Source organism: Delphinapterus leucas, chromosome 2 (genome assembly GCF_059928025.1).
Source record: "Delphinapterus leucas isolate spDelLeu-1000000601 "Yukka" chromosome 2, BTC_Dleu_Yukka2, whole genome shotgun sequence".
Classification (NCBI taxonomy): Eukaryota; Metazoa; Chordata; class Mammalia; order Artiodactyla; family Monodontidae; genus Delphinapterus; species Delphinapterus leucas.
Genome location: NC_143130.1, coordinates 166,906,901 through 166,928,175, shown reverse-complemented (window position 1 = coordinate 166,928,175; position 21,275 = coordinate 166,906,901). Strand labels below are relative to the sequence as shown.

The 21,275-nt window shown below is 44.4% G+C and overlaps 1 protein-coding gene across 12 annotated transcripts in view; it reads left to right on the top strand.

Annotated features, from left to right (window-relative positions):
* The window catches only part of FOXN3 (forkhead box N3), a 407,295-nt gene extending 395,132 nt beyond the window's left edge, over positions 1-12,163 (top strand). For 9 of the 12 annotated variants that reach the window (XM_089908097.1, XM_089908098.1, XM_089908095.1 and 6 more), the window contains 2 exons: positions 4,046-4,219; positions 5,301-12,163. In XM_089908097.1, the coding sequence (XP_089764223.1) occupies positions 4,046-4,219; positions 5,301-5,841 (715 nt within the window). In that variant the 3' untranslated portion in view covers positions 5,842-12,163. The remainder of the gene's footprint in view (positions 1-4,045; positions 4,220-5,300) is intronic. The other 3 variants (XM_022576313.2, XM_022576322.2, XM_089908103.1) reach the window with 1 other exon arrangement.
* The last annotated feature ends 9,112 nt before the right edge of the window (positions 12,164-21,275 follow it).

Below are 21,275 nucleotides of genomic sequence, written 5' to 3'. Positions count from 1 at the left end.
TGACTCAGAAATATGTTGCTGCCCTTTATCCAGTATCTTTTGTATGATAGTTGGAAGAATGCCTTCTAAATATCTCCTCTGCCAACTGGCTGGAAATGGAAGCTTCAGGTCATCTCTTGTCCTCTGTGTCTTTCTACCTACAGTCGGTTTTGGACAGAAGCACCGCACTTCGAGTGCTGCTTCTATAATCCCATTAACTGCACCTTCTTTTCACAGTTGGCAAAAGACCAGTGTTCTCAAGTAAATCCCTAAGGAGGACAACTTCACCCTCAATGCCAGCTAGGTTTAAAACCAGAGAGAGAACCCTAGTACACAAGTGAAAGGTGGAGACAACACTGATGAGATCAATACTGATGATACGATCACGGAACAAATCATGAACCTGTAAAGAAACCCATCAAAATGTCCATGTCTGATCAGAAGCTATACCTTAACTTGTTAGTTGCAAGCGTTGCTCATTGTCGGCCTGAACTAATGTGATTTCTCACCTTTTATGTTCAGTATTTCCTGCCCACCCCACCCCACCCCCCGCCAATTTGACGAGAGAATGAATACCAGGTTTTTATTTGAGATGAATAACATGTGGTTCTGTGTCATCCTAGTAGAATCAGGTGGCTTTAATTTATGCTCACATGAGGGTTGTGAGTACTATTACATAGAAACTCAGCTGAAACTGAAAAGTGGCAGTGTTCATTTTAATGAATGATTTTTAAGGAGGTGGTTAGAAATCCCCCTTCCAACATGTCCAGGTTGCCTGGTCTCTTCTTTTAAAGTAGTTGGTTCCCCGGAATGACAGCCCCTGCAGCAGGAGGCCTCTGACACCCAGTCAGTGCAGCCAGCGTGTCCCACCACGAACAACATTGCATGGAGTAATTAACAATTGGAGGAGCTTGTCGCTTCCTGCTGAGTTCGTGTGTAATTTATGGATTATGAGCCCATGCTAAAATCTCAGGGAAGGCTAATTGTATCAATATCAAGTGTGAGAGAGATGTATTTATATTTTAATTCTGACTCCGTGAAGTTACGTCTGTGTACCTGTTTTCATCCAGAAATATTGTCAAATGGTAAGTTGTTTCCTGTCTTCATCACAGTAAGCTTGCTTCCTGGGGGGGATGGAGACATTTCAGTTTCCTGCCTGAGCCCTCTTTGAGATCTAGCAGGGCCACCTCGGATGAGTCACGGGGCTCCCTGAGTTTATTCTATTTGTCTGTCTGTGAAGCGGTTGTGTGGGGCCAGCGCTGCAAGGTGTGGGCTGTGGAATCCCTGTTGACGTGCAGTGTGTTTCCAGGAGGAACCAGAGACCCTGCACTGCACAACCTTGAATTCATGAGCTAGGGAAGTGATTTGCTTCTCTCTTATCCTTCACTTCTATGATGCCTTTAAGAAGAAGGTCTCAGTGTGATTCTGGTGTGTCTTGAGTGCTTCTCTCATGCTTGCTTATATCCTTGTTGTTTTTTTTTAAGTATAGTTGATTCACAATGTTGTGTTAATTACTGCTGTACAGCAACGTGATTCGGTTATACTCATATATACATATTTTTAAATATTCTTTTCCATTATGGTTTATGCTTGCTTATATCCTTGAAAGAGAAAGAGAGAAAAAGAAGTTCTCAGGCTCAGGACGTTCCCTCTTATGATAGCATGGCACTGAAATGTACCGTTGCTTTCATTCTGGTGTATTTCTCCCACTCCTCTACCCTGCACCCCAAATGTTTTACTTAAAAATATGTTTCACCTGTGGAAAAAAAAGAAAGAGAAGCACAATGAACACCATATATACCTTTCACCCAGATTCACTAAGAATTAGATTTTTTCAACACTTGCCTTTTTCTTACTCTTTTGCTCCCGGAATTCTCTCCCTCTCCTCTCCCGCTCTGTCTCCCTCTTCATACGTGCTCAGAGATGTATCAAATTCTGCTTAACTGTGGTAGTGAAGTGAATCATAAGGCCCATGTTGTTAAAAAAAAAATAAGGATTCAGAACTGAATTGATTTTCTAAAAGCCAACCATAGCCCAGTCAACTCATCCAAGTATAGCTGGGTTCATTCAGAACCCTTTTAGGTTAGTTCAGTAGACTAATTATTTGGGGATTTCACAAGAGTTAACCTGCAACAGCAGCAATCCTGAGAACCATTGTATGGGACTTTCATTTTCATTCACTTTAATACCTCTTCATAGCTACCTGTACAATTTATTGCATTTACCCAGTTTCATGTTTGGTAATACCTCACAGGAATCTTCCCCTGCCCACTTTTGTGCATCCAAGACACAGCCAAAAAACAGGAAGTCTGCAGAAAACGTATCGCAGAGACCATACCCCAAAGCACAGGGGCTGTCTGTACAGGCAAGCCCGTGAGGAATTTCTGTCTCTGAGCCTCTTCCCTCTTACTTTATGCTGCATTCCCATCAGCCTGCTGACCTGGCCTAGAAAGAAAATGGGACTGCTTGGGGCAGCAGAGAGAGCTCTGGGCGGGCAGACAGCAAGAGAGGGGACCGTGTCAGAATTCTCAGGCACCCCTCAGAGCCGTCTTCTGTGCTTGGAACTTTTCATTTTGTCGTCACGTAGCCCCATAAGGCAGATGGGGAGCCTATAGAAGGTCTCACTAATAAACAGTGTTGGGATGTGAACCCCAAAGTCTGTCTGTCTTGAAAGGCAGGCTGTTTCTATAAGGACTTTGGGGAGGGGGTGTCGATCTGGGATCACAGAGTGCAAGACAGCTGCTGGGATCCTTCCGGAGCCTGCTAGGACTTTATCATACAGATGCACACATTGTAATTGTCACGGTTTATTGTGATGATCTTAAGGCATCTGGCAAGGATGGAATTTTGATAACGGCCCTCATGAATTTTGCTGGTGCACATTATGGGGGCGGGGGGTTCCTCACCACCAGCTTAACTAAGTTTTTTTTTTTTTGGTCAGATAATCTAAAATTGAACATTGGGCTCTTTATTTTTTTTAATTTATTTATTTTTTAATTTTTCATCTTTATTGGAGTATAATTGCTTTACAATGGTGTGTTAGCTTCTGCTTTATAACAAAGTGAATCAGTTATACATATGTTCCCATATCTCTTCCCTCTTGCGTCTCCCTCCCTCCCACCCTCCCTATCCCACCCCCCTAGGTGGTCACAAAGCACCCAGCTGATCTTCCTGTGCTATGCGGCTGCTTCCCACTAGCTATCCACCTTACATTTGGTAGTGTATAGATGTCCATGCCTCTCTCTCGCTTTGTCACAGCTTACCCTTCCCCCTCCCCGTATCCTCAAGTTCCACCAGCTTAAATTTAACAGAGCACCAGCAGGAAGGAGATGCCTGCTACACCGTTTACACCAAGGACTCTCCTCGCCTCTTCCTTTCTCTTTGGCCTGCAACAGGATCTCCCTGAGCCTCGAGGCCCACAGGGGTGGCAGGAGAGAAAGGGAAGGGGCTCCAGACTGACTCTCATTGGAGGGCCCACCCCATAGCCTTTCTGCCGGGGCCGCTTCCTCAGAGAGTGTCTGGGAAGACGTGCTGGTGGAGACCCACAGCCATCTCCCCAGACTTCCTACTCTCTGCCAAACAATCCCATCTGCTCCGACACTTGCTCGGTGTATCTGTTGTGGGTCCACTCCGTGCCTGGCACAGTGCTAGCCCCTGAGGACAGATCGATGACTGGGCCCTGCCTTGTGGTGCTAACTCTTTAGCGGGAACCACCAACACTGGACGTCACCACACGGTCATAGTGACGGTGGGAAGTGCTGTCTATGGAGGGAATGTAGGGTGCTTACAGTTGGGGCCGTGTAGGAAGGAAAAGTGTGCCCATCTTCCCAAGATCTAGAAATATATTACCCGTGGATAAGTCTACAGGAAATGGGGCCAACATGGTACAGTGGAACATTCTCCTCCCTGCCCAAAACCTCCGGCCCGCCCATCCAAGGCCAGATGCCATGTCTTCCACAAACCTCCTTGTGCCCTCCCTCTGCCCCCTCCAGCTGTAAGTAACTCTCCCCACCTGTGTGTATTCATCTCTGATCACTGCCTCTTACGAACACCTTCTGTGTGCCAGGCACCATCAGAACTACAGCTACCGTGCAGGCAGGATTGGTGCTCATTCCACAGAGTGTACGGCCGAACCAGGAATAAGCATCACCGTCCTTGCCGCTATGCCAGGCGCTGGTCCAGGTGCCGGCAGGCGTTCGCCCACATCCTCAGCCCAACAACCCCGTGAAGCAGGGGGCAGGTACTATACCCACTTTGCCAGTAAGGAAGCACAAGGGAGGTCAGTTCATTGCTCAGACATGTGGACACAATAACATGATCAGAGGTGTGATGGGTGCTGTCGGGTCCCGATGGGAATATATAGCAGGTGACCTAGTTGTAGGGAAATCAAAAAAGAGTGAGAGTCAGTCTGATGATGTTACGAAGAGCTCAAGCTTAAGACTTTGGTTCTCATCCCAGCTCTGCTACTCATTAGCTGTGTGGCTTTAAGTAAATTACCAGACATCTCCAGACCTCACTTCCAGCATCCGTAAAATAAGGATGCTAATATAACCACTTTATAGAGTTAAACGCAATCATCCTTGCAGACGCAGCAGGGCGCCTGGCAGGTGGTAAGTTTAGTAGATGGTAGCTTATTGCTGTCTCGTCTGTGATCTAACCATGACTTGCTTCTCTGTTCATCTGTGCACATTTTTGTGACAGTCTGGATTTGATTCCACCTCGGATGCCTCCCCCCGGCACCCTCCCTAAGGCCGTGCATTTATATTAGGTGTGCAGTGAATATTTGTGGAATGAATGAATGAGGGAAGGGACGCAGGAGTGAGTAGCTGTCACCACATGGCAGGTATCTCTTTTTCCTGAACATCAGATTTAGTCCTCCAACAAAAGGCTCCTACCAGAGCCGCTTTAGAACAGAGTGGGCTTTTTTCTCTGAAGTACCCAGCCAGCATCGCCCGGTGGTGTCTCCTCCGCAGTGCTGATGGGTATGTGAAACCAAGCACAGCTTGATTTTTATGGTTTAATAGAAGAGATGGCGCTTCCACCGCTGTCACTTCAAAAGAGTGTTGTTTTGATGTCTCAGCTGCACAACCTGAGTGAAAATGTCAGTGACAGGAGATAAGCAGGGAAGGACGGAGGTGTCAGGATTTGGGACCCTGTCTTCAAAGCAGACCCACCTGTTGGGGCATCGCCGGATTGGATGTCAGAGCGTCTGCTGTGGCAACTCGGTGGGCTGCTGGGTGTCTCGTCACAGGGGTTTAATCCGTGTCCTCTCTTGTCTCCCGTTCCCCGCCCCTCTCCCCACCGCTGTCCCCGCCCCGCAGGAATGGCCTCACCAGCTGCCGGATGCGGACTGAGAGCGAGCCTTCGTGTGGCTCCCCGGTGGTCAGTGGAGACCCCAAGGAGGATCACAACTACAGCAGTGCCAAGTCCTCCAACGCCAGGAGCACCTCTCCCGCCAGCGACTCCGTCTCCTCCTCCTCGGCCGACGACCACTACGAGTTTGCCACCAAGGGGAGCCAGGAGGGCAGCGAGGGCAGCTTCCAGAGCCACGAGAGCCACAGCGAGACCGAGGAGGATGACAGGAAACGCAGCCCGAAGGAGGCCAAGGATGCTCTGGGGGACAGCGGCTACGCGTCCCAGCACAAGAAGCGCCAGCACCTCGCCAAGGCAAGGAAGGTCCCCAGCGACACGCTGCCCCTCAAAAAGAGACGCACGGAAAAGCCCCCCGAGAGCGATGACGAGGAGATGAAAGAGGCGGCGGGGTCACTCCTGCACTTGGCGGGGATTCGGTCCTGTTTGAATAACATCACCAATCGGACGGCAAAGGGGCAGAAAGAACAAAAGGAAACCACAAAAAATTAAAAACAAGTCACTGATTTGTTTTGAACTTACGGCCATTTGGTTTCAGCATGTCAGGAGATTTCTAATGATTTGTGGCAATATCAGCAATTTATTATTATTTTTTCTTTTTTCTTTTCTTTTTTTTTTTTTTTTGGTTTGGTTTTCTTTCTTTCTTTCTTTCTTTTTTTTTTAATTTGCCCCCCTCCTTTGTTTTGGACCCTTAAGAATTTTATGTTTAAAGGAGATTGAAGCCATAGAACTCACATTGACACTCAGCTGTTTTACAAAAGCTTTTCATTATCTGAAGACAAAACCGAAAAAGCCAAAATTACCATTGCTTCCTCCAGCTTGTCAGAAACCCGTGGCTGAATCCACAGGGATGGCAACGATAATGCCACGGGGATACACATCTGGCACTTAGAAGGCACGTGTGCAAAGTAACCATCGATCAGGCCCAACCTTTAGGTTTAAAAGGTCAGGATGTGCACCCAGTTGGGTTCGCTGAGTGAATGCACATAAGGCAACTGAGGAGAAGGAAGGAGGAGACCCAAGCTCGTGGCGCTGGGCATCACATTGTGCCAGAAAACCCTTGGCATTGCCCCAAGCGTGCGGTGCAGGGGTGGGTAGGCGGTCACCAGTCCTCTGTGCTTCTTAACCGTGAAGCCTAGTAGCATCTTCCGGGGTGGACACTGGACCATTCATGTTCAACAGGTGTCAGTGACTCATGAGAAGAAACTGGGTCAGTTTTTAGTGATGTTGCTAATCATTGAATTCTGTTCTACATTAAATGAAGAGAAGGTTCCACAAGCCATAAGCCTGAAGGTTGGTCCTGCACACACACGTGTGCACACACAGACACACCACACACACACACACACACACACACACGAGAGAAAAAGAAAAAAAACTGATGCAAAAAACAAGCTATGTCTTCTTAACTGCCCAAGTGAAAAAGTGAAAATCAAGTTCCAAAAAAATTACAGTAGCTGTTAACAAAGGAAATCATGGTACAAATATTTTTCTGTCTGTCAAAACCATTTGATCCAAGTGAAAACAAAACAAAACAAAAAGCTACAGAACCTGCCATTAGTATTGTGGTGTATTTTTAAAAGATGAAAGGCACATTGATGGACAACTAAAGTAAAACATGGCAAAAAAGAAAGGAAAACAAATTCCTATACTGCCCTCAAAATGGAGTTTGCAATTAATGTCAGTCAAGGTTCATCTTTGCGAAAATCAATGATTTCCACATTCAGCCAGTGTAGCCAGCAGAAATTTCTGATCCACAATGCATGGAATTCCTTTGAAAAAAGAAAAAAAAAAGAAAAAAAAAATCACAAAAACACAAACTTTTTTTATTCAAAAATAAAGTTCTTGTAAGGTAAACAATGTATTTAGCATGAAGCATGAATTATTTTCATATAAATATAGAAAATAGAGAAAAGGCTATGCCTCTAATTTTTAAGCCCTTAGGCTTAGAGGTTCTTTTGGTTTTCTTCTTTTTTTCCTTTTATTTTCCTTTCCTTTAATTTTTTTCGTTGTTTTTTTCCCCCCTTTTTTCCAATTATTTTGCTTTTGTTTTTTGAAGCAGGTGTTTAAGGTTTAACCTTCTTCAGGGACAAATTCTGACTGTTGGGGAGCTTACTCTGCAATACAAAATCTCTTCATGTTCTGGTAGGGCCTGGATGGTGGAGCTCTGCACTGCCTTGTCTGCACTTCAGCCCCGACCCCCTCTGATTCTCTGTTGAAAAGTGTGTCCTTTCTCTTTGTCTGTACATGTTTACCATGACGCAATAATTTGAGGGCAAACTTAGTAGTGAGTGTGTATGATAGAATCAAGAGAATTATGGGACGCTGACTTGAGAAAACCATGACCATGATTTGGTTTCGAGGAAAAAGGCAGTGAATAATTATGCAAATTCACCAGGAGAAGGGGAAACACACTAATGGGCCTTATTGGATGAGGGTGTGAGTTAGGGTACACGTGAAGGAGGAAGTGACACGGGTGTTGGAAGGACCAGCCCCAGATGTTTTCCCGTGACGCCATCTCATGGTGGGAAGGAGGGGCTGGCCGTCTCTACCACCTGGGCACACGAGCCAACCTGGAATGAAGCCCACCTAGATTGTGAGCGTTGAATCTAGACAACCAGATGATGCCACGCAGACCAGAAACTCCTGTTATCTTTGCCTAAAAGAAATGATTTGGGGGGATCCAGAGAACCCTCTAAAAGAATTTGATCTTCCACCCACATGGAAGGGAATTTTAAAACATAAACAAAAATGCCCACTCCCATGGCTCAAGATATGATGGTGAGGGAGAGGGAGGGAACTGGGGTGATCTTGATTTTTAAAATAGGACAGGGTGGGCCATTGTGGAGCCCATCTGCCAGCACCAGGCACTGTGAGAAGCTCCATCAGCCAGGACGGTGAAAATTAACTGGTGCATCATATTCCTCTGGGTTGCTGATGAGAGAACCTGAGGGGAAAAAAAGAAAGATCTACACCCCTACACAGGTCAGATTCATTACCTGAACCTGAAAACTTCCAGCGTACTTGTTCAGGGTGTAGATGGGAATAAGGATGTCTTTTTGAAGTGCTCTGTTCCCTCTGTCTCCCCAAACATCTGACACCCCAAAAGCCATCCACAGCTGTGGAACCTGGGCGACACTTTCTGTGTCGTCACCTGACTGAGCCCACCTCAGTCCCCCACCCTCACCCCACCCCCAAGGTCAAATTCAGACTTCCCTCCTGAAAGACAGAGGTAAACATCCAGGACTGTTTCTGGCAGGGGATTTCTTCCAATTCAAACCCCACCGTGGGCTGTCTCCCCTCATTTCCTTTTTCTAAAGGAGCAAAGGCCTCTTTTAGAAAATAATAAAATGCAATGTGTGTGATTTACTTTTCTGATCTCTTTGAGAAATAGATAAATATCTTATAAAAGTGTGTTCTTAACTCCAGAACCACTCTTTTTGCATAAATACCTCATCGGGCAGCTTTCTAAGTGTTATTTTTCCCCGAGTCTCCCTCAGTCCCTACGTAGGAGCCGCTGGGAGACCTGGGGGAAACTTTAGTGAGGGTACTTTCTTCTATTTTTCTTCTGTTTTTGGAGGCATACACATTATGCATAACCAAAACAATGGCTCAATTGTGTTTAACTTTGTATTTTGATTGTTGAGAAAAAAAAAAAGTATCGATGTGTATGTGGCCGTTTGTAGTGAATTCATTGCAGAATGAGGTTGTCCATGTCCTTGCCAAGCCAAGGGGCAGGAGGCACCCTCTCTCACCCCCTCCTCCAAGAGCAGTAGAGAATTTAAGCACAAGCCTATTTGTGAAAGAATATTTTGCTCAAGTGTAATCACTTTAGTCTTGGAATTTCTTCCCAAACGTCAGGTGTTCTTTTAGCTTCCAAACTAGCCTATGTACTCGTTAGTCTGACAAAAATTGCCTGAGCACCGTTCAAGGGGTGTGGTGTTTTTGCTTTCATTTCTCCTGCTGGGAGAAGTGGCGTTTCATGTGTCATTCCAGTATCTCACATACTCACGTGGGGCAGGGGGGAGGGGAAAATGGGGAACTATAGCAATATTTGAAGATGCTTTTGGAAAACAAACGTGAACACATCCGTCGGCACCATGACATCTACAGTTACTTGCTGTTGGTCCTCGGACACATTTAAGAGAAGGAGATTGTAAACTCTTTTTTCTTAAATGATATACACGTAGACAGTTATTTTTATGCTTCTACAGTTGTCTTTTATCTTTACCTAGTATTATGTGGAAAAAGTTTGCATCATAGATTTTTCCCAGCCTTATGATATACCCTAAGCTCCTACTTCCCTTCCCCCTCTCTAAGCAGTATATATACGTTCAAGAGTTCTTTGGTAAAACTGTCTATCTGAAACTAAAATGAACCCAACCCACATCGAGATGGTGTGAGAAAACCCTGGCCAAGACAGCTGTAGCAGGTTTTAGTCTTGGGGCTGAGTTTTTAGAAGGGATGTGTGGGAGGCTTTTCCTAAGAGCTGATTTTCAGCGTGTCTAGCCCTTGCTAGGCATAGCTGTGAATACCACGGGGCCACTGGAGAAGGCCATCGCACTGAATGGTGGTCTCACCCGGGACGGCTTCAGGCTGTGGGCTCTGTAGAGTGAAAACCGTCCGGATGGCTTTTGCGCCCAACTCAGTCCTGGGACGCGGCAGGACTGCTCGGCACCAAGCGCTACCAGTTCCTCCTTTCAGTGACCGCCACTCCACGTGTGTGGGCCCTTGGCCTCTGTCATCGAAGGGCTCTCGGAGAAGGAATCAGAGTTATGTACAAGTGACCTACATGGGAGGGTTTTCCATATGGGATTGGATTCAACTCAATGTGACTTCTCTTTCCCTTTTAAACTTGATTCAGGTTGGGACTCGTTTCTTTCTGGTGGATCACAGCTGCCCAGATGTTGCCTTTTTTATGTTTCTGTAGAGGAGTATTTTTCTTTCATCTTCGGGATTTTTTTTTTTTTTTTTTTTTTGCCACCAAAAGAACACATTTGAACTCCGTGTCCCCTCTTGATTGTGACTTAACCAGTGTTGACAGTTAAATCCTTTGTGTCGTAGGTCCCAGCTCGAATACTATATCAAACACTGTTATGCACATAATGCAGCACTGTGATCTAATTTAAATAATACTTTTTTATTATTTATACTACTATATATAATATACATCAACACTTTTGCTATATAACCTAAGTGATAACCCTCTTTTTAGTTACCTGCCAAAACTCCGGGACTTTGGTTTATATCGCAGTTAACACAGTTACAAAGTTGTAATCGTGTCTTTTTTTTTTCTTTTCTTTGTAACGGAATGTGTAAATCAAAGTATATACGTTGTGTGGTGTTCCCCCTTCTGGAATCCCATGAGGATTTACACATGGCATTCAGTGTTCTGTATAGTCCCGCCTGCCTTTGTGAATTCATCTGTCACCCCCTCTTCCTTTGAGAGAGAGCCGGTGATGGTGGTCAACTCCTGTTCTCTCTCTCTCTCTCCCCTACTGGTTATTCTTGAATTAAGCACAGACTCATCTGCTCCGTTGCTTTATCATGAATATAGCGTGTGACCTTGCAATTCTTCCACAGTTCAGCAAACAAGTGCTAGCTTCACTGACCAAAAATTAAGGAAGGAAAATCCGATTTTTAAAATGATCCATCTTTTAACAGCCGAAACCAATGTGTCTATGGTGCTGCATTTTGCTGTCTGTCCTACTTTTGAAATCAGACTTGGGTGAAAGATCACTTCTGACTTACTGTGATCATGCTCACAAGTACCCTTCCTGTTCGTTTTGTTAGTGTTGAAATCAAGACTATTTATTTGGAATAGATGCAACAGTGTTGTCCACTGTATTTCATTTGCAAAAGTTGAGAATAGCCTTCCCTACTTTTTGCAAAGAGTTAATATTCCATATTGGATTCTCAAAGACTTCGATATGGTGAATCTATGAAACCTAGAAATTGTCTTTCATCCTTTCATGACTGTGGCCTGAGTTCCCAACCCCTCCCTTTTTTTTTTAGATGAAACTCTTAGCAGAATTTCAGTTATTTAAACATTCAGCATTTCTTGGGTATGTGTGTTGGGACATCGGCGCTCACGGCTGATTCAGCAGCCAGCTCCCTGCTGTCATTCACACTCATTACTTGTACTGCCGTGGTAACAATGTGGACGAAACAAGCATCCGTGTATGTCTGGGAAGCGTTATACACTTGTACATTTTTTTATGCTCTGATTCTGTAACATTTCTGAGTTCTGCTTTTGTTTTACAGAAAAATAAATAAATAACAGTGATAAAGCAATCAGAAGACAAGAGGTTTACTCCCAATACTTAGGGTCATGTGACCTCTGGCCAATAAGACCTCGATGGCCAAATTCATTTACTAGAGTAATAAGGTTTCAAAAGCCAATTTTTTCCGGTATTTTTTCTGTATGAAACTGCCAATATCACGAATAGAAAGGGAGAACCACAGAGGAGACAGTGATGTTCAGTTGCGTTTGTGTTACCTGGAGGAGCAGTGTGGAAGCAGGCACAACCCGCCGAAGTTTAGGGACCTGATGGTGTTGCTTTGGAGGCATCCATACTTGCATTTCGCATTCTTCATATGTAATCATATTGCCAAAGACAAACTATTTCATCATTTATTGTAAATAACACTTTTCCCCAGACCTACCATAAAGTTTCTGTGATGTATTGTCTTCCAGTTGCAATAAAAATTACTGAGTTGCATCAATTGAAGAAAAATGCCACGTAGTATTGTGTGCACTGCGTCTCCATATGCAAATGCTGAGCAGTAAAATCATTTATATTTCTTACCTGCACTAGGGTATGTGTTCTGTTTTTTACGGTCTGGTGTTAGAGTCTCCACTGTACTTATCTGTGCCTATCCTCACGCATGCTTCTTTTTCAGTAGAAAATCACACATCTTTTGCAAATACACAGATTCACAGCCTAAGGGTGGGCTCACCTGTGCAACCCGGGAGAATTCCAACTCTGACCTGAAGAATTGTTGGACAGCAGGCCTCCTGCCACGAACCTTAGAGCTTGTGGTTAAGAAAGATTGTGCCTTTCATTTGGAAATTGTCAAACAATATACTAAAATTATACAAAGGGGCTGGAGCCTGCCAGCCTATCCCAGGTCCCGAGGGCTTCTTAGGATAACTTTCCTAACCCTGAGACTCTGACCTTCCAGGATTTAATCCATCACCACTCAAGGGCCACACACACGCCCTAAGAGGCACGAAGGAGCTGGTTGGGAGAGGAGTGGTTGGGACAAGTAATAGGTCCCAGGGCACCAGTCACCATGCTGGAGGAGTAGAAAGGATGTTCTTTCGGAGTTCTGGTTCCTTTTGCGATGGTTGTTCTAGTGTACTGTGTCCATCTGTAGATCTCACAGTAACAGCAGCAACCCTCGTAGATCTGGTCTCCACCGATACCCTTCTGCTGGACCCCCATACTCACGGGTGTCTTCTAGGTGCCCAGGCTGTACCTCCTGTGGTCAAGGTGTTACTGCAAAATCACTTCTAGTGGGCCTGCTGCAACGGATTCCCAGCAAGGCTTCTCAGAGTGGTCGCTCCAGGATCCAGTATGTTTTTGCCAGGGTTGCAGCCATGTCCATTTGCACTGTTGGATTCACCTTCAAAGCTGTGGTGCTCCCTCCTGGTTGACAGATCTTCAGTATTTCAGGGGAATTGATTGGGAGGAATAGCAGAAAGTCATTTGGGTCAAATCTGATGAATCGGGTAGTTGACCAAGTTGGGCATGACAATACCAAACATAAAGTGTGGCCACCCACCATAAAAAGCCCATATCAAACATATTTCGTAAGTGATTCTCAAGGTGTCCGAAGACAAGACAGCCAGTTAGATTATCAGAATATCTGAGGGAACTCTGTCAAGATGATAACATCTCCAAAATTCTGATCTGACCTCCGGGGGTCATTGACCATTCCACAGAAGAGAGGGAAAAAATCTGGTAGTTGTTCGTAACCTGCAGTGAAGACCGTTTTTTAAAAGACTCAGATATAAGTTCAGAGTATTGTCAGGTGACTGATTTGAAAGGACAGCACTCGCATGTCTCTGAGCTGCTTCTACGTGTGTTCAAGCAGCTTTACTTCCTTGTATTCACGTGCCTCTCCGCCTGTGTCCTCTGCGCTCATCAAAATGGGACCACAGCCTCCCTCTTCAACTCACTCTCCAGTTCCTCCAAAAGAAGTAAACAAAGGAATGACCAGTGTCTTCATTTTATTAAAAGCAGCCTGGTATAAATGCAAAGAAAGAGGAAATCAAAAGTACTAATAAAGCTCACACTCACCAGTGACTTGTATTCCGTGGTTTAATAGCAGCATTTGCGATCTGCGCCGTGCATTTCGCTGCGGAACTGTATGTCTAATGTTTTGTGTTTCCTTTGAGCAAAACTACAAGATTCTGGACTCTGCCTTGAGGATGTAATTACGTGCTGGATAGATGCCTCATTTGCATATTTAAGTAAAACGCAAGCTCTCCTCTAATGTTTAGGTAATCTAGATGTGGGCTCTCTCTGCTACTTAAAAATTCTTCCTGGACAATTGAAAATGGAATATTTTCTGAAAAGATCAGACAGCACTGTCTGCAAAGTTGTATGAATCCTCAGAGCAGTGAAACTACCCACCCACCACCCGCGCCCCAGTACCTCAGGGACCACAAAGGCCATTTGGCCTGTTGATGCTGCACGGGTGGGATGAGTGAAGGTGAGCGGTGCTGCTGCCCCTGACCAGTTTCTCTTCGCCTCTTGACTGCTCTGCCTGATGAAAGGAAGTGTTCTGAACTAAGAAGTCACCATCCTTCTAGAAAGTTCTGAACAGATGAGGGCAATTTCAGAGGGAGTCTGGCATGACTAGGAGGCTTTTGTTTATCACCTGAAAGCTCATGTCTGTCACCCTGCTTCTCAGATCCCCTAGGAATCAAATGGTCTTGTAAGTACACAAACATAAATGTGTTCTGACCATTATAACACCGATTGGGATACAAAACCAGGGGTTCAGGAACTTGGTAAAGGACCGCTTTTTTTTTTTCTTTAACATCTTTATTGGAGTATAATTGCTTTACAATGGTGTGTTAGTTTCTGCTTTATAACAAAGTGAAGCAGCCGCATAGCACAGGGAGATCAGCTAGGTGCTTTGTGACCACCTAGAGGACCTTTTCTTAAAAGACTCAAGTATAAGTGAATAAATCAGCTTATTGGACGTCCACCTCTTCCCGTTGTTTCGTGTGAATAAACCCAGAACGGTGCTTTAAATAGTCCTCAAACAACGGTATCTTGAGTTGCAATCGTTCTGGGGCATTTTGGGATAGAGTTTCCTAATGTTTTATGTTACTCCATAGTAAAGTACTTACAGACCATATGGCTAAATCTCCTTCAAAATGCAGCAATTTATTTGAGAAGAATCAAGGAATTCTATTTTTTCTCATCTGTTACTCATCTCAAAACTGATTTCTAAAAATATGTAATATGGATGAAGCGCTGTATGATGAGGGAAGTCTGAAAACAAGACGGTGGCTGATGTCTTAATCCCACTGGGATGCAGTTTCTTCATTAAGTGGGTCCATTCTAGTCACATCATAAAACTGGAAGGGACATTGGGGACCGTTGAGTCCAAACACCCTGTTTTATAGACCTGGCAGCTGAAGCACAAAAAAGTTAAGGGATTTACCCAAGATGACACAGCTGTCTAGTGGCAGACCTGGACTCAAGAGGAAATTTTCCTTCTTATCTTTTGCTATATCCATCTATTTGGTATGTAATTATAATCATCACATCTCTAGAATTTCATAGCTGACAATTCCCCACACGTACACACTTAATATCATGTCCTATGCATTTTGCCTACAGCTGTAGTGAAAATGACTATCTTTGTAAATGATATGTAACACTCTATTGAGTAGGTGGCCTGTCACCTTCAACTGTTACCTTCCTTTTCATTGTTTAAATTGCTTACAGTTTCTTTCTAGTTTAAGTAATACCACAATGAAGATCTTCAGGCAAGTGGCTATTTGCATATTTTCAACTTGTCTTTTGGGTTAGATAGCCTGTTGGACTATTGGAACAAAAGCATTATCAATGTTACAGCGCTTTATATACCGGCTTTCCAAAAGGCATCAGTGCCAACAGCAATGAATGAAAACCCCAATTTCATTGCACCCTTACCAACATTGGAATTTATTTTTCTCCTTAATTTTTGCTACCAGACAATTGCTGTTTTTTTTAAATTGAGGTTTAATTGACAATTTAGTACTGTGTGAGTTTTCATTTAATTACTAGCAAAGTTACATGATTTCCCATCATTTACTGGCCATTTAGTTTCTTCTTTCTGAATCATCTGTAACTGACTCTTCAAGAGTTGAGGAGAAAGAAACGAGATTCATAGTCTCCTTTCTAGCAGTGTTCCTGATTAGCCATTAAATGGCGCCATGATGACCAAACACGTCAGCTGTCCCCAGATGGCCCTCTTTTCTTCAGACACTCTCATTGTCCTTATACTGAGACAAATTCCACCCCCTAAAACGTTTGGCTGAAGTTCCATGGACTAGCCTGGAAAGCCACAAAGATGCAAACCTAACTCATCTTCTACATGGCAACCATTTATATGTTTGAATAATTTCTTCCCAAAGTCTTTTCCAGAATAAATATTCCAAGTTCTGTCTATTCTTTCTCTCTTCTGGACATGTTCCAGTTTGTAGTCAGAACTGAGTACAGTTTGATGATGAGAAACTATCACTTTCTTCATTCTAGATCCTCTATTAATGTAACCAAAGGCTAAACTCTTTTATTTTTCAGAAGTCAGTATCACACCGCGGATTCACGTTGAACTTGCTATTAACTAAAACAACTAAGTCCCAGCTGTTGGTGTGCTTCTCCAGTTGTTCATTTTGGATCAAAGTGCTGGACTTTATATTTATCTCTATTAAATGTCACCTCCTTAGATTTGGTCCATTGTTCAAGGCCAGTTGAGATTAGCAGTGGGGTGGGGGTATGAGGGTCCACTGGAAAAACTTGCTTTCCCTCCAGGCGTCATTGGATCACAAATTTGAAAATGTCTTTTGTTTGCTGATTGGGACAAAGCTGGAGCCATGTAGCATGGTTCTGGAGACCCCCTTGTAAGTCAACTTTCATTTCAGTCGTCCCCCTTAGAGGGCAATCATTCAACTAGTTATATGTATACCTGGCTTTATGAAGATACATGAAGCCTACATGTCTCCATCCAGTCAAAAGTTTGTCAAGTACACCCTTGATCTCCAAGTATAAGTCCACAGTCTTCCTTTATAAAAAAAGAAATAAAGTCCTACTCTACGCTAATGTGAATTATGCAAATTTGAAATAAGGCAACGGAGAAGAATAAAGTTTCACCTAATGTACAAACCTTGAAATAATGTAAATCCTACTTTATTCCTACGGGGGGAATTAGTCTTGATTTATGCATGTATTAAATAATATGAGATTTTAAGGGACATACCCCTCATATGAAAAGCAGCCACAATTTATTCATCCACATCTTCATCCATCCGTTCACTTACGATATCTTAGTGAGCTCAAGTTGACTTCCTCGCCAAGAGCTTACAAACCATCCTTGTAATAATCCGTCCCAGAATTTTGCCCAAGGACAGCATTGAGACTATAGATCTGAAGTTTGCAGACAGTCTTCTCCTGTTTACAATCAAGAAGTTTCAGCATAATGCTGGGTGGTATTTCTTCACTCCATGTGCAAGCCCATTTAGAGCACTGCCATATCTAGCCGGTAGTGAGTCTCTAAACATAGTCAAATGCATCTAAAATAATGGTCTTCCTTCTTAAAACAAGGCTCAGAACTTGAGTTTGGTTACTTCTGGCACCCATTTCTTTGTAAATACTTGACACTATCCGGCGTGGCATATATAGTTAAGCACGCAGAACTTCAGTAGAAACATGAAAGGATAGAGAAGAAATTAAAGAAGAAATACGTTAAGGAAATTTTAAAATAGATTCTCTCCTTCACAGTCATAGTCAACCCACCCGTGTTTTTCAGCAACTTTTTGCCAATCCTGATGGCTCTGGGGATGAAGACGAAAAATCTGGTTCCTACCTTCAAATACGATCACCTCCAAAAATGCAGCTGTATCAAGTAATGGGTATCTCATTGGTGGCTGGTATATTGTTCCCCAAACTTCTCAGTAGTGGGTGGCCTTTTCAAGACGTAAAAGTACTTGTTGCGAAGATCAATACAGCTTTTGTCTTCCTCTTCCTCTCATGTCTCCTCTTCTCACCTCTGTTGGCTGGTGAGGAATTAGATAAGAGCCTGTTTGCCACTTGCAGACATGGCCATCCTTCCCATGGGAGAATGATTTCTTACTGAATTGATCCTTGCTACTGGTTACCAGCTCTATGATAAAATAATTGGGTGTGTCCTTCTCTTCCACACAATGCTTCAAGTTCTCGATTTATAAGCAAGCATTCAACCTCACCCTGCCCCCCTCCCTGCTTTCTCTCCCCACCACCTAGCCATCATCACTCCCTTCTCAAAATTGCAGTAAGAGCAAAGATTGGAGAATCCAAGCGGCACAGCATCCTCTCGCTTTATTTTAGTAATTCTGCCACCATTATGGGAGAACAAGGATGTGCAGAAAGATGCATGAAGCATTCAGTTGATTATCAGTCTAGTCCTTTCCCTGAAACTCTTCCTCACTGAACATGGACCCATAGACCTGAGAAGGTTCATTGTGTTCAGCCTCCTGCCCACAGGTGGACCATGGCAGCAAACTCCACTCGGAGCTCAGAGGGGCATGCCATGCACACTGATTTATCAGGACCTCTAGTCACAAGCCAAAAGCCATGACTTTTTGATGCTTAATCCTTTCTACTAGACCATTTCTTTCTGAAGAAGAAAGACTGAAAATGTCATCTAACCCATCCTGACCCATTGGCAGGGAAACTACTCAATATTTTCTCATCTTTATTGGCAATAACTAGCCCCTTGGGAGTGAAAAGTTCAAGCGCCAATTAAGAAAATTCAGAAGGAGGTTATACTCATGCTTAAGTTAACATTCTTACACTTTGAGGATGGAACTCATTTCATATACCTAGGAACTCAAAGCCTAATAATAACATAAACACGCTGCACATGAAATTGGTCCTTAGTGTTTACAAGGTGCTATCAAGAACGCAACCCACCCATCCCAAACCAACCTCTCTAAGAGCCCCCAAGTCATCCTGAATCCCTTCTGCTCTGGCAGCTCCTCCAGGGAATCTAGCACCATATTTGGTCAGTTGCACCTCAAACTCACCTTTGCTTGCTCCTGGTCCTCCACCTTCATGACCACCCTCCTGGTCAAGCTCCGTTGCTTCTCGTCTGGATGTCAGCCATAACCATGAGCCTCCCCTGACCACACGTTCCCCACAGAGCCACAAGAATCATCTTTCCCAGTCACTTTTTTGTTGTTGTTGTGCCTCATGACATGTGGGATCTTAGTTATCCCACCAGGGATCGAACCCGTGCCCCCTGCAGTGGAAGCGCCGAGTGCTAACCACTGGACCGCCAGGAAAGTCCCTCCCAGTCACTTCTGATTGTAACATCTGCTTCAGATCTTCACACCTGGCTTCACTGCCTGCAGGAGAACGGCCAAATCCCACAAGGTGGCCCTTCAAAAGGAGCCCCAGCCCAAATTTCCAACTTAATCTGGAGCCCCTCCACCCACGTGGACTGTGGCCACCCTCGGTGACCCCAGCCTCCAAATTCCTCAGGTTTTTCCTGGCTTGGGCTTCCTCATATTCTGGAATGTATGGAATGTATGCTCTCTCCCCTCCCTCCCTCTTTCCTCCAGAAAAATCCCTGTCAATCCTTTAAGACCTAAATCAAATTATTCTCTCCCCATGTCCCCATAGCACCAAAGTCCTGCCTGTATGGTGACTTCCATCACACGAAAGTAAGATTCTTCATCTACCTGTCAGCTCCCTCCCCTAGAGGGGAGCTCCTTGGATGAAGGTAGGCATCAGATCTTGTTCTACACTGAACCCCCAAGACAGTCGCTGCCACTTGGATACTTCAAACATTTTTACTTAATTCAGCCTCATCCCATTTTATCTACTTGATGGTTCCAATGTCCCACTGTTCTCAAAAGAACTTATAGCTCGGTAAATTCACTTGGCACATTCCATTCAAGGGAACTTTGGACCCGGAATGAGGATAACTTCTCCTCACGTGAGACCACCAGAATAGCCGGAAGCTCTTCTTTGCTGGTCTACAATGATCTGCTTAAAATCAGAAGCTAAACTCTGGCGTGATATTTTGCTGTATGATGATCAGTAAAACTGAGAACTCACTGACGTTCAACCAGTTCATTCTGTGAGAGTGTCTCACTCGGTGAGGTGGGAAACGAAGTTTTGATTCCACATCTACCAGCTTTGGGAACGTCACTTAACTTGTGTAGGGTGGCCTTGTTCATCAGTTCTGATTGCTGGTTGGTGGGTCAGCATCAGGTCCTGACAAAGTTCTTGGCGGTTGGCAAGACGCGAATAGTTGAATGATGGAGGGAATTTTTCAAAAAGTTCAAATTATTCCATTCAAAAGACTATCCTTTAGTCTAAGATTACATCTCTTCTGCTCTCTTGGTGTTAGAATGTCCTGTCTCCTATAAAATTATGGTGATCATAGATGGAGATGTTAGTTTTTAATGTCCTCATTTGACTAAGCCCATAGTTGGCAAGGATATGTCAGTCCACCCAAATTTTCCTTTGATCCTGAGCCAATGCTGCATCTCTGTCTCTTTTCCACAAGAAAGTTGCCAAATATTCATCCTCAGGCAAGCTGTGAAGCAAAGGTAGAATGAGTCTGCGGGAAAGTGGTTCTGTAGTCAATGTAGTCAGGGATCCAAAGCAGGTGTTGTGTCATTTCCAGACCAGAAATTGGGATGAGGTGTACGTTCTTGGCCCTAGATCTGCAAATTAGATTACCATCTACATTTGAAAATTCTCTCCCCTGGGTCCCCTGAGACCTCCCATCCCCAAGGGTCTGCATGAGCTTAAAAAGGCTCATTTATTCATTCAGCGAACACATACTAAGCATGGACTCTAGGGTCAGATGCATGCTAGGCCCTGGGCATACAGAATGACTAAGACAAGATGCACGCCCATAGGAAGCTTGCAAGGCATTGCAATGCCGCAGTATAGTAAGATAGAATTCCCAAATGGGAAGCCGCCTGTGTATCACTGCACCACATCTCTCCAGGAGGGACACTGGGGTCCAGAGAGGGAAGAGTAAGCCCTTTCCCAGGGAGCTTCCATCTTCACATTTGGCTCCAACCATTTGAGAGTGATTCCACATCACCTCTTAGACCCAACCTCCTTGCCCAAGATCCAGACCTGTATGGCCAGACCACAAAGACCTCCAACTCAGCACAGCCAAACCAGCACTGTTGACAGAGACCTCTAGTTACCCATCCAATGTCCATTCACCCTTCACCACTCACCAGCAGAACCGTGATTTCAATGGGAGTGGCTGTGTGCCCATCTGAAAAGCTGTTATACGTTCCCCAGCTTCCCTTGCAGATTGATGCCAGTGGGATGTAAGGGGAAGTATTGGGTGGGGCTTCTGGAAAACTCTTTAAAAGAGGACTAACACATCTCTTACCATTACTGAACCTCCTACCCACCCTCCTTCCTATAACATGAAACTCCACTGTGAAAGCTGGAATTCTAATGTGATAGCTGGGAACTTCCCTGGTGGTCCAGTGGTAAAGAATCCGCCTTACAATGCAGGGGATGTGGGTTCAATTTCTGATGAGGGAACTAAGATCCCACATACCGCAGGGCAAATAAGCCCGCGAGCCACATCTACTGAGCTTGCACACCTCAGCTAGAGCTCGTGTGCCACAAACTACGGAGCCCACGTGCCTGGAGCCTGCGTGCCACAACTAGAGAGAGAAA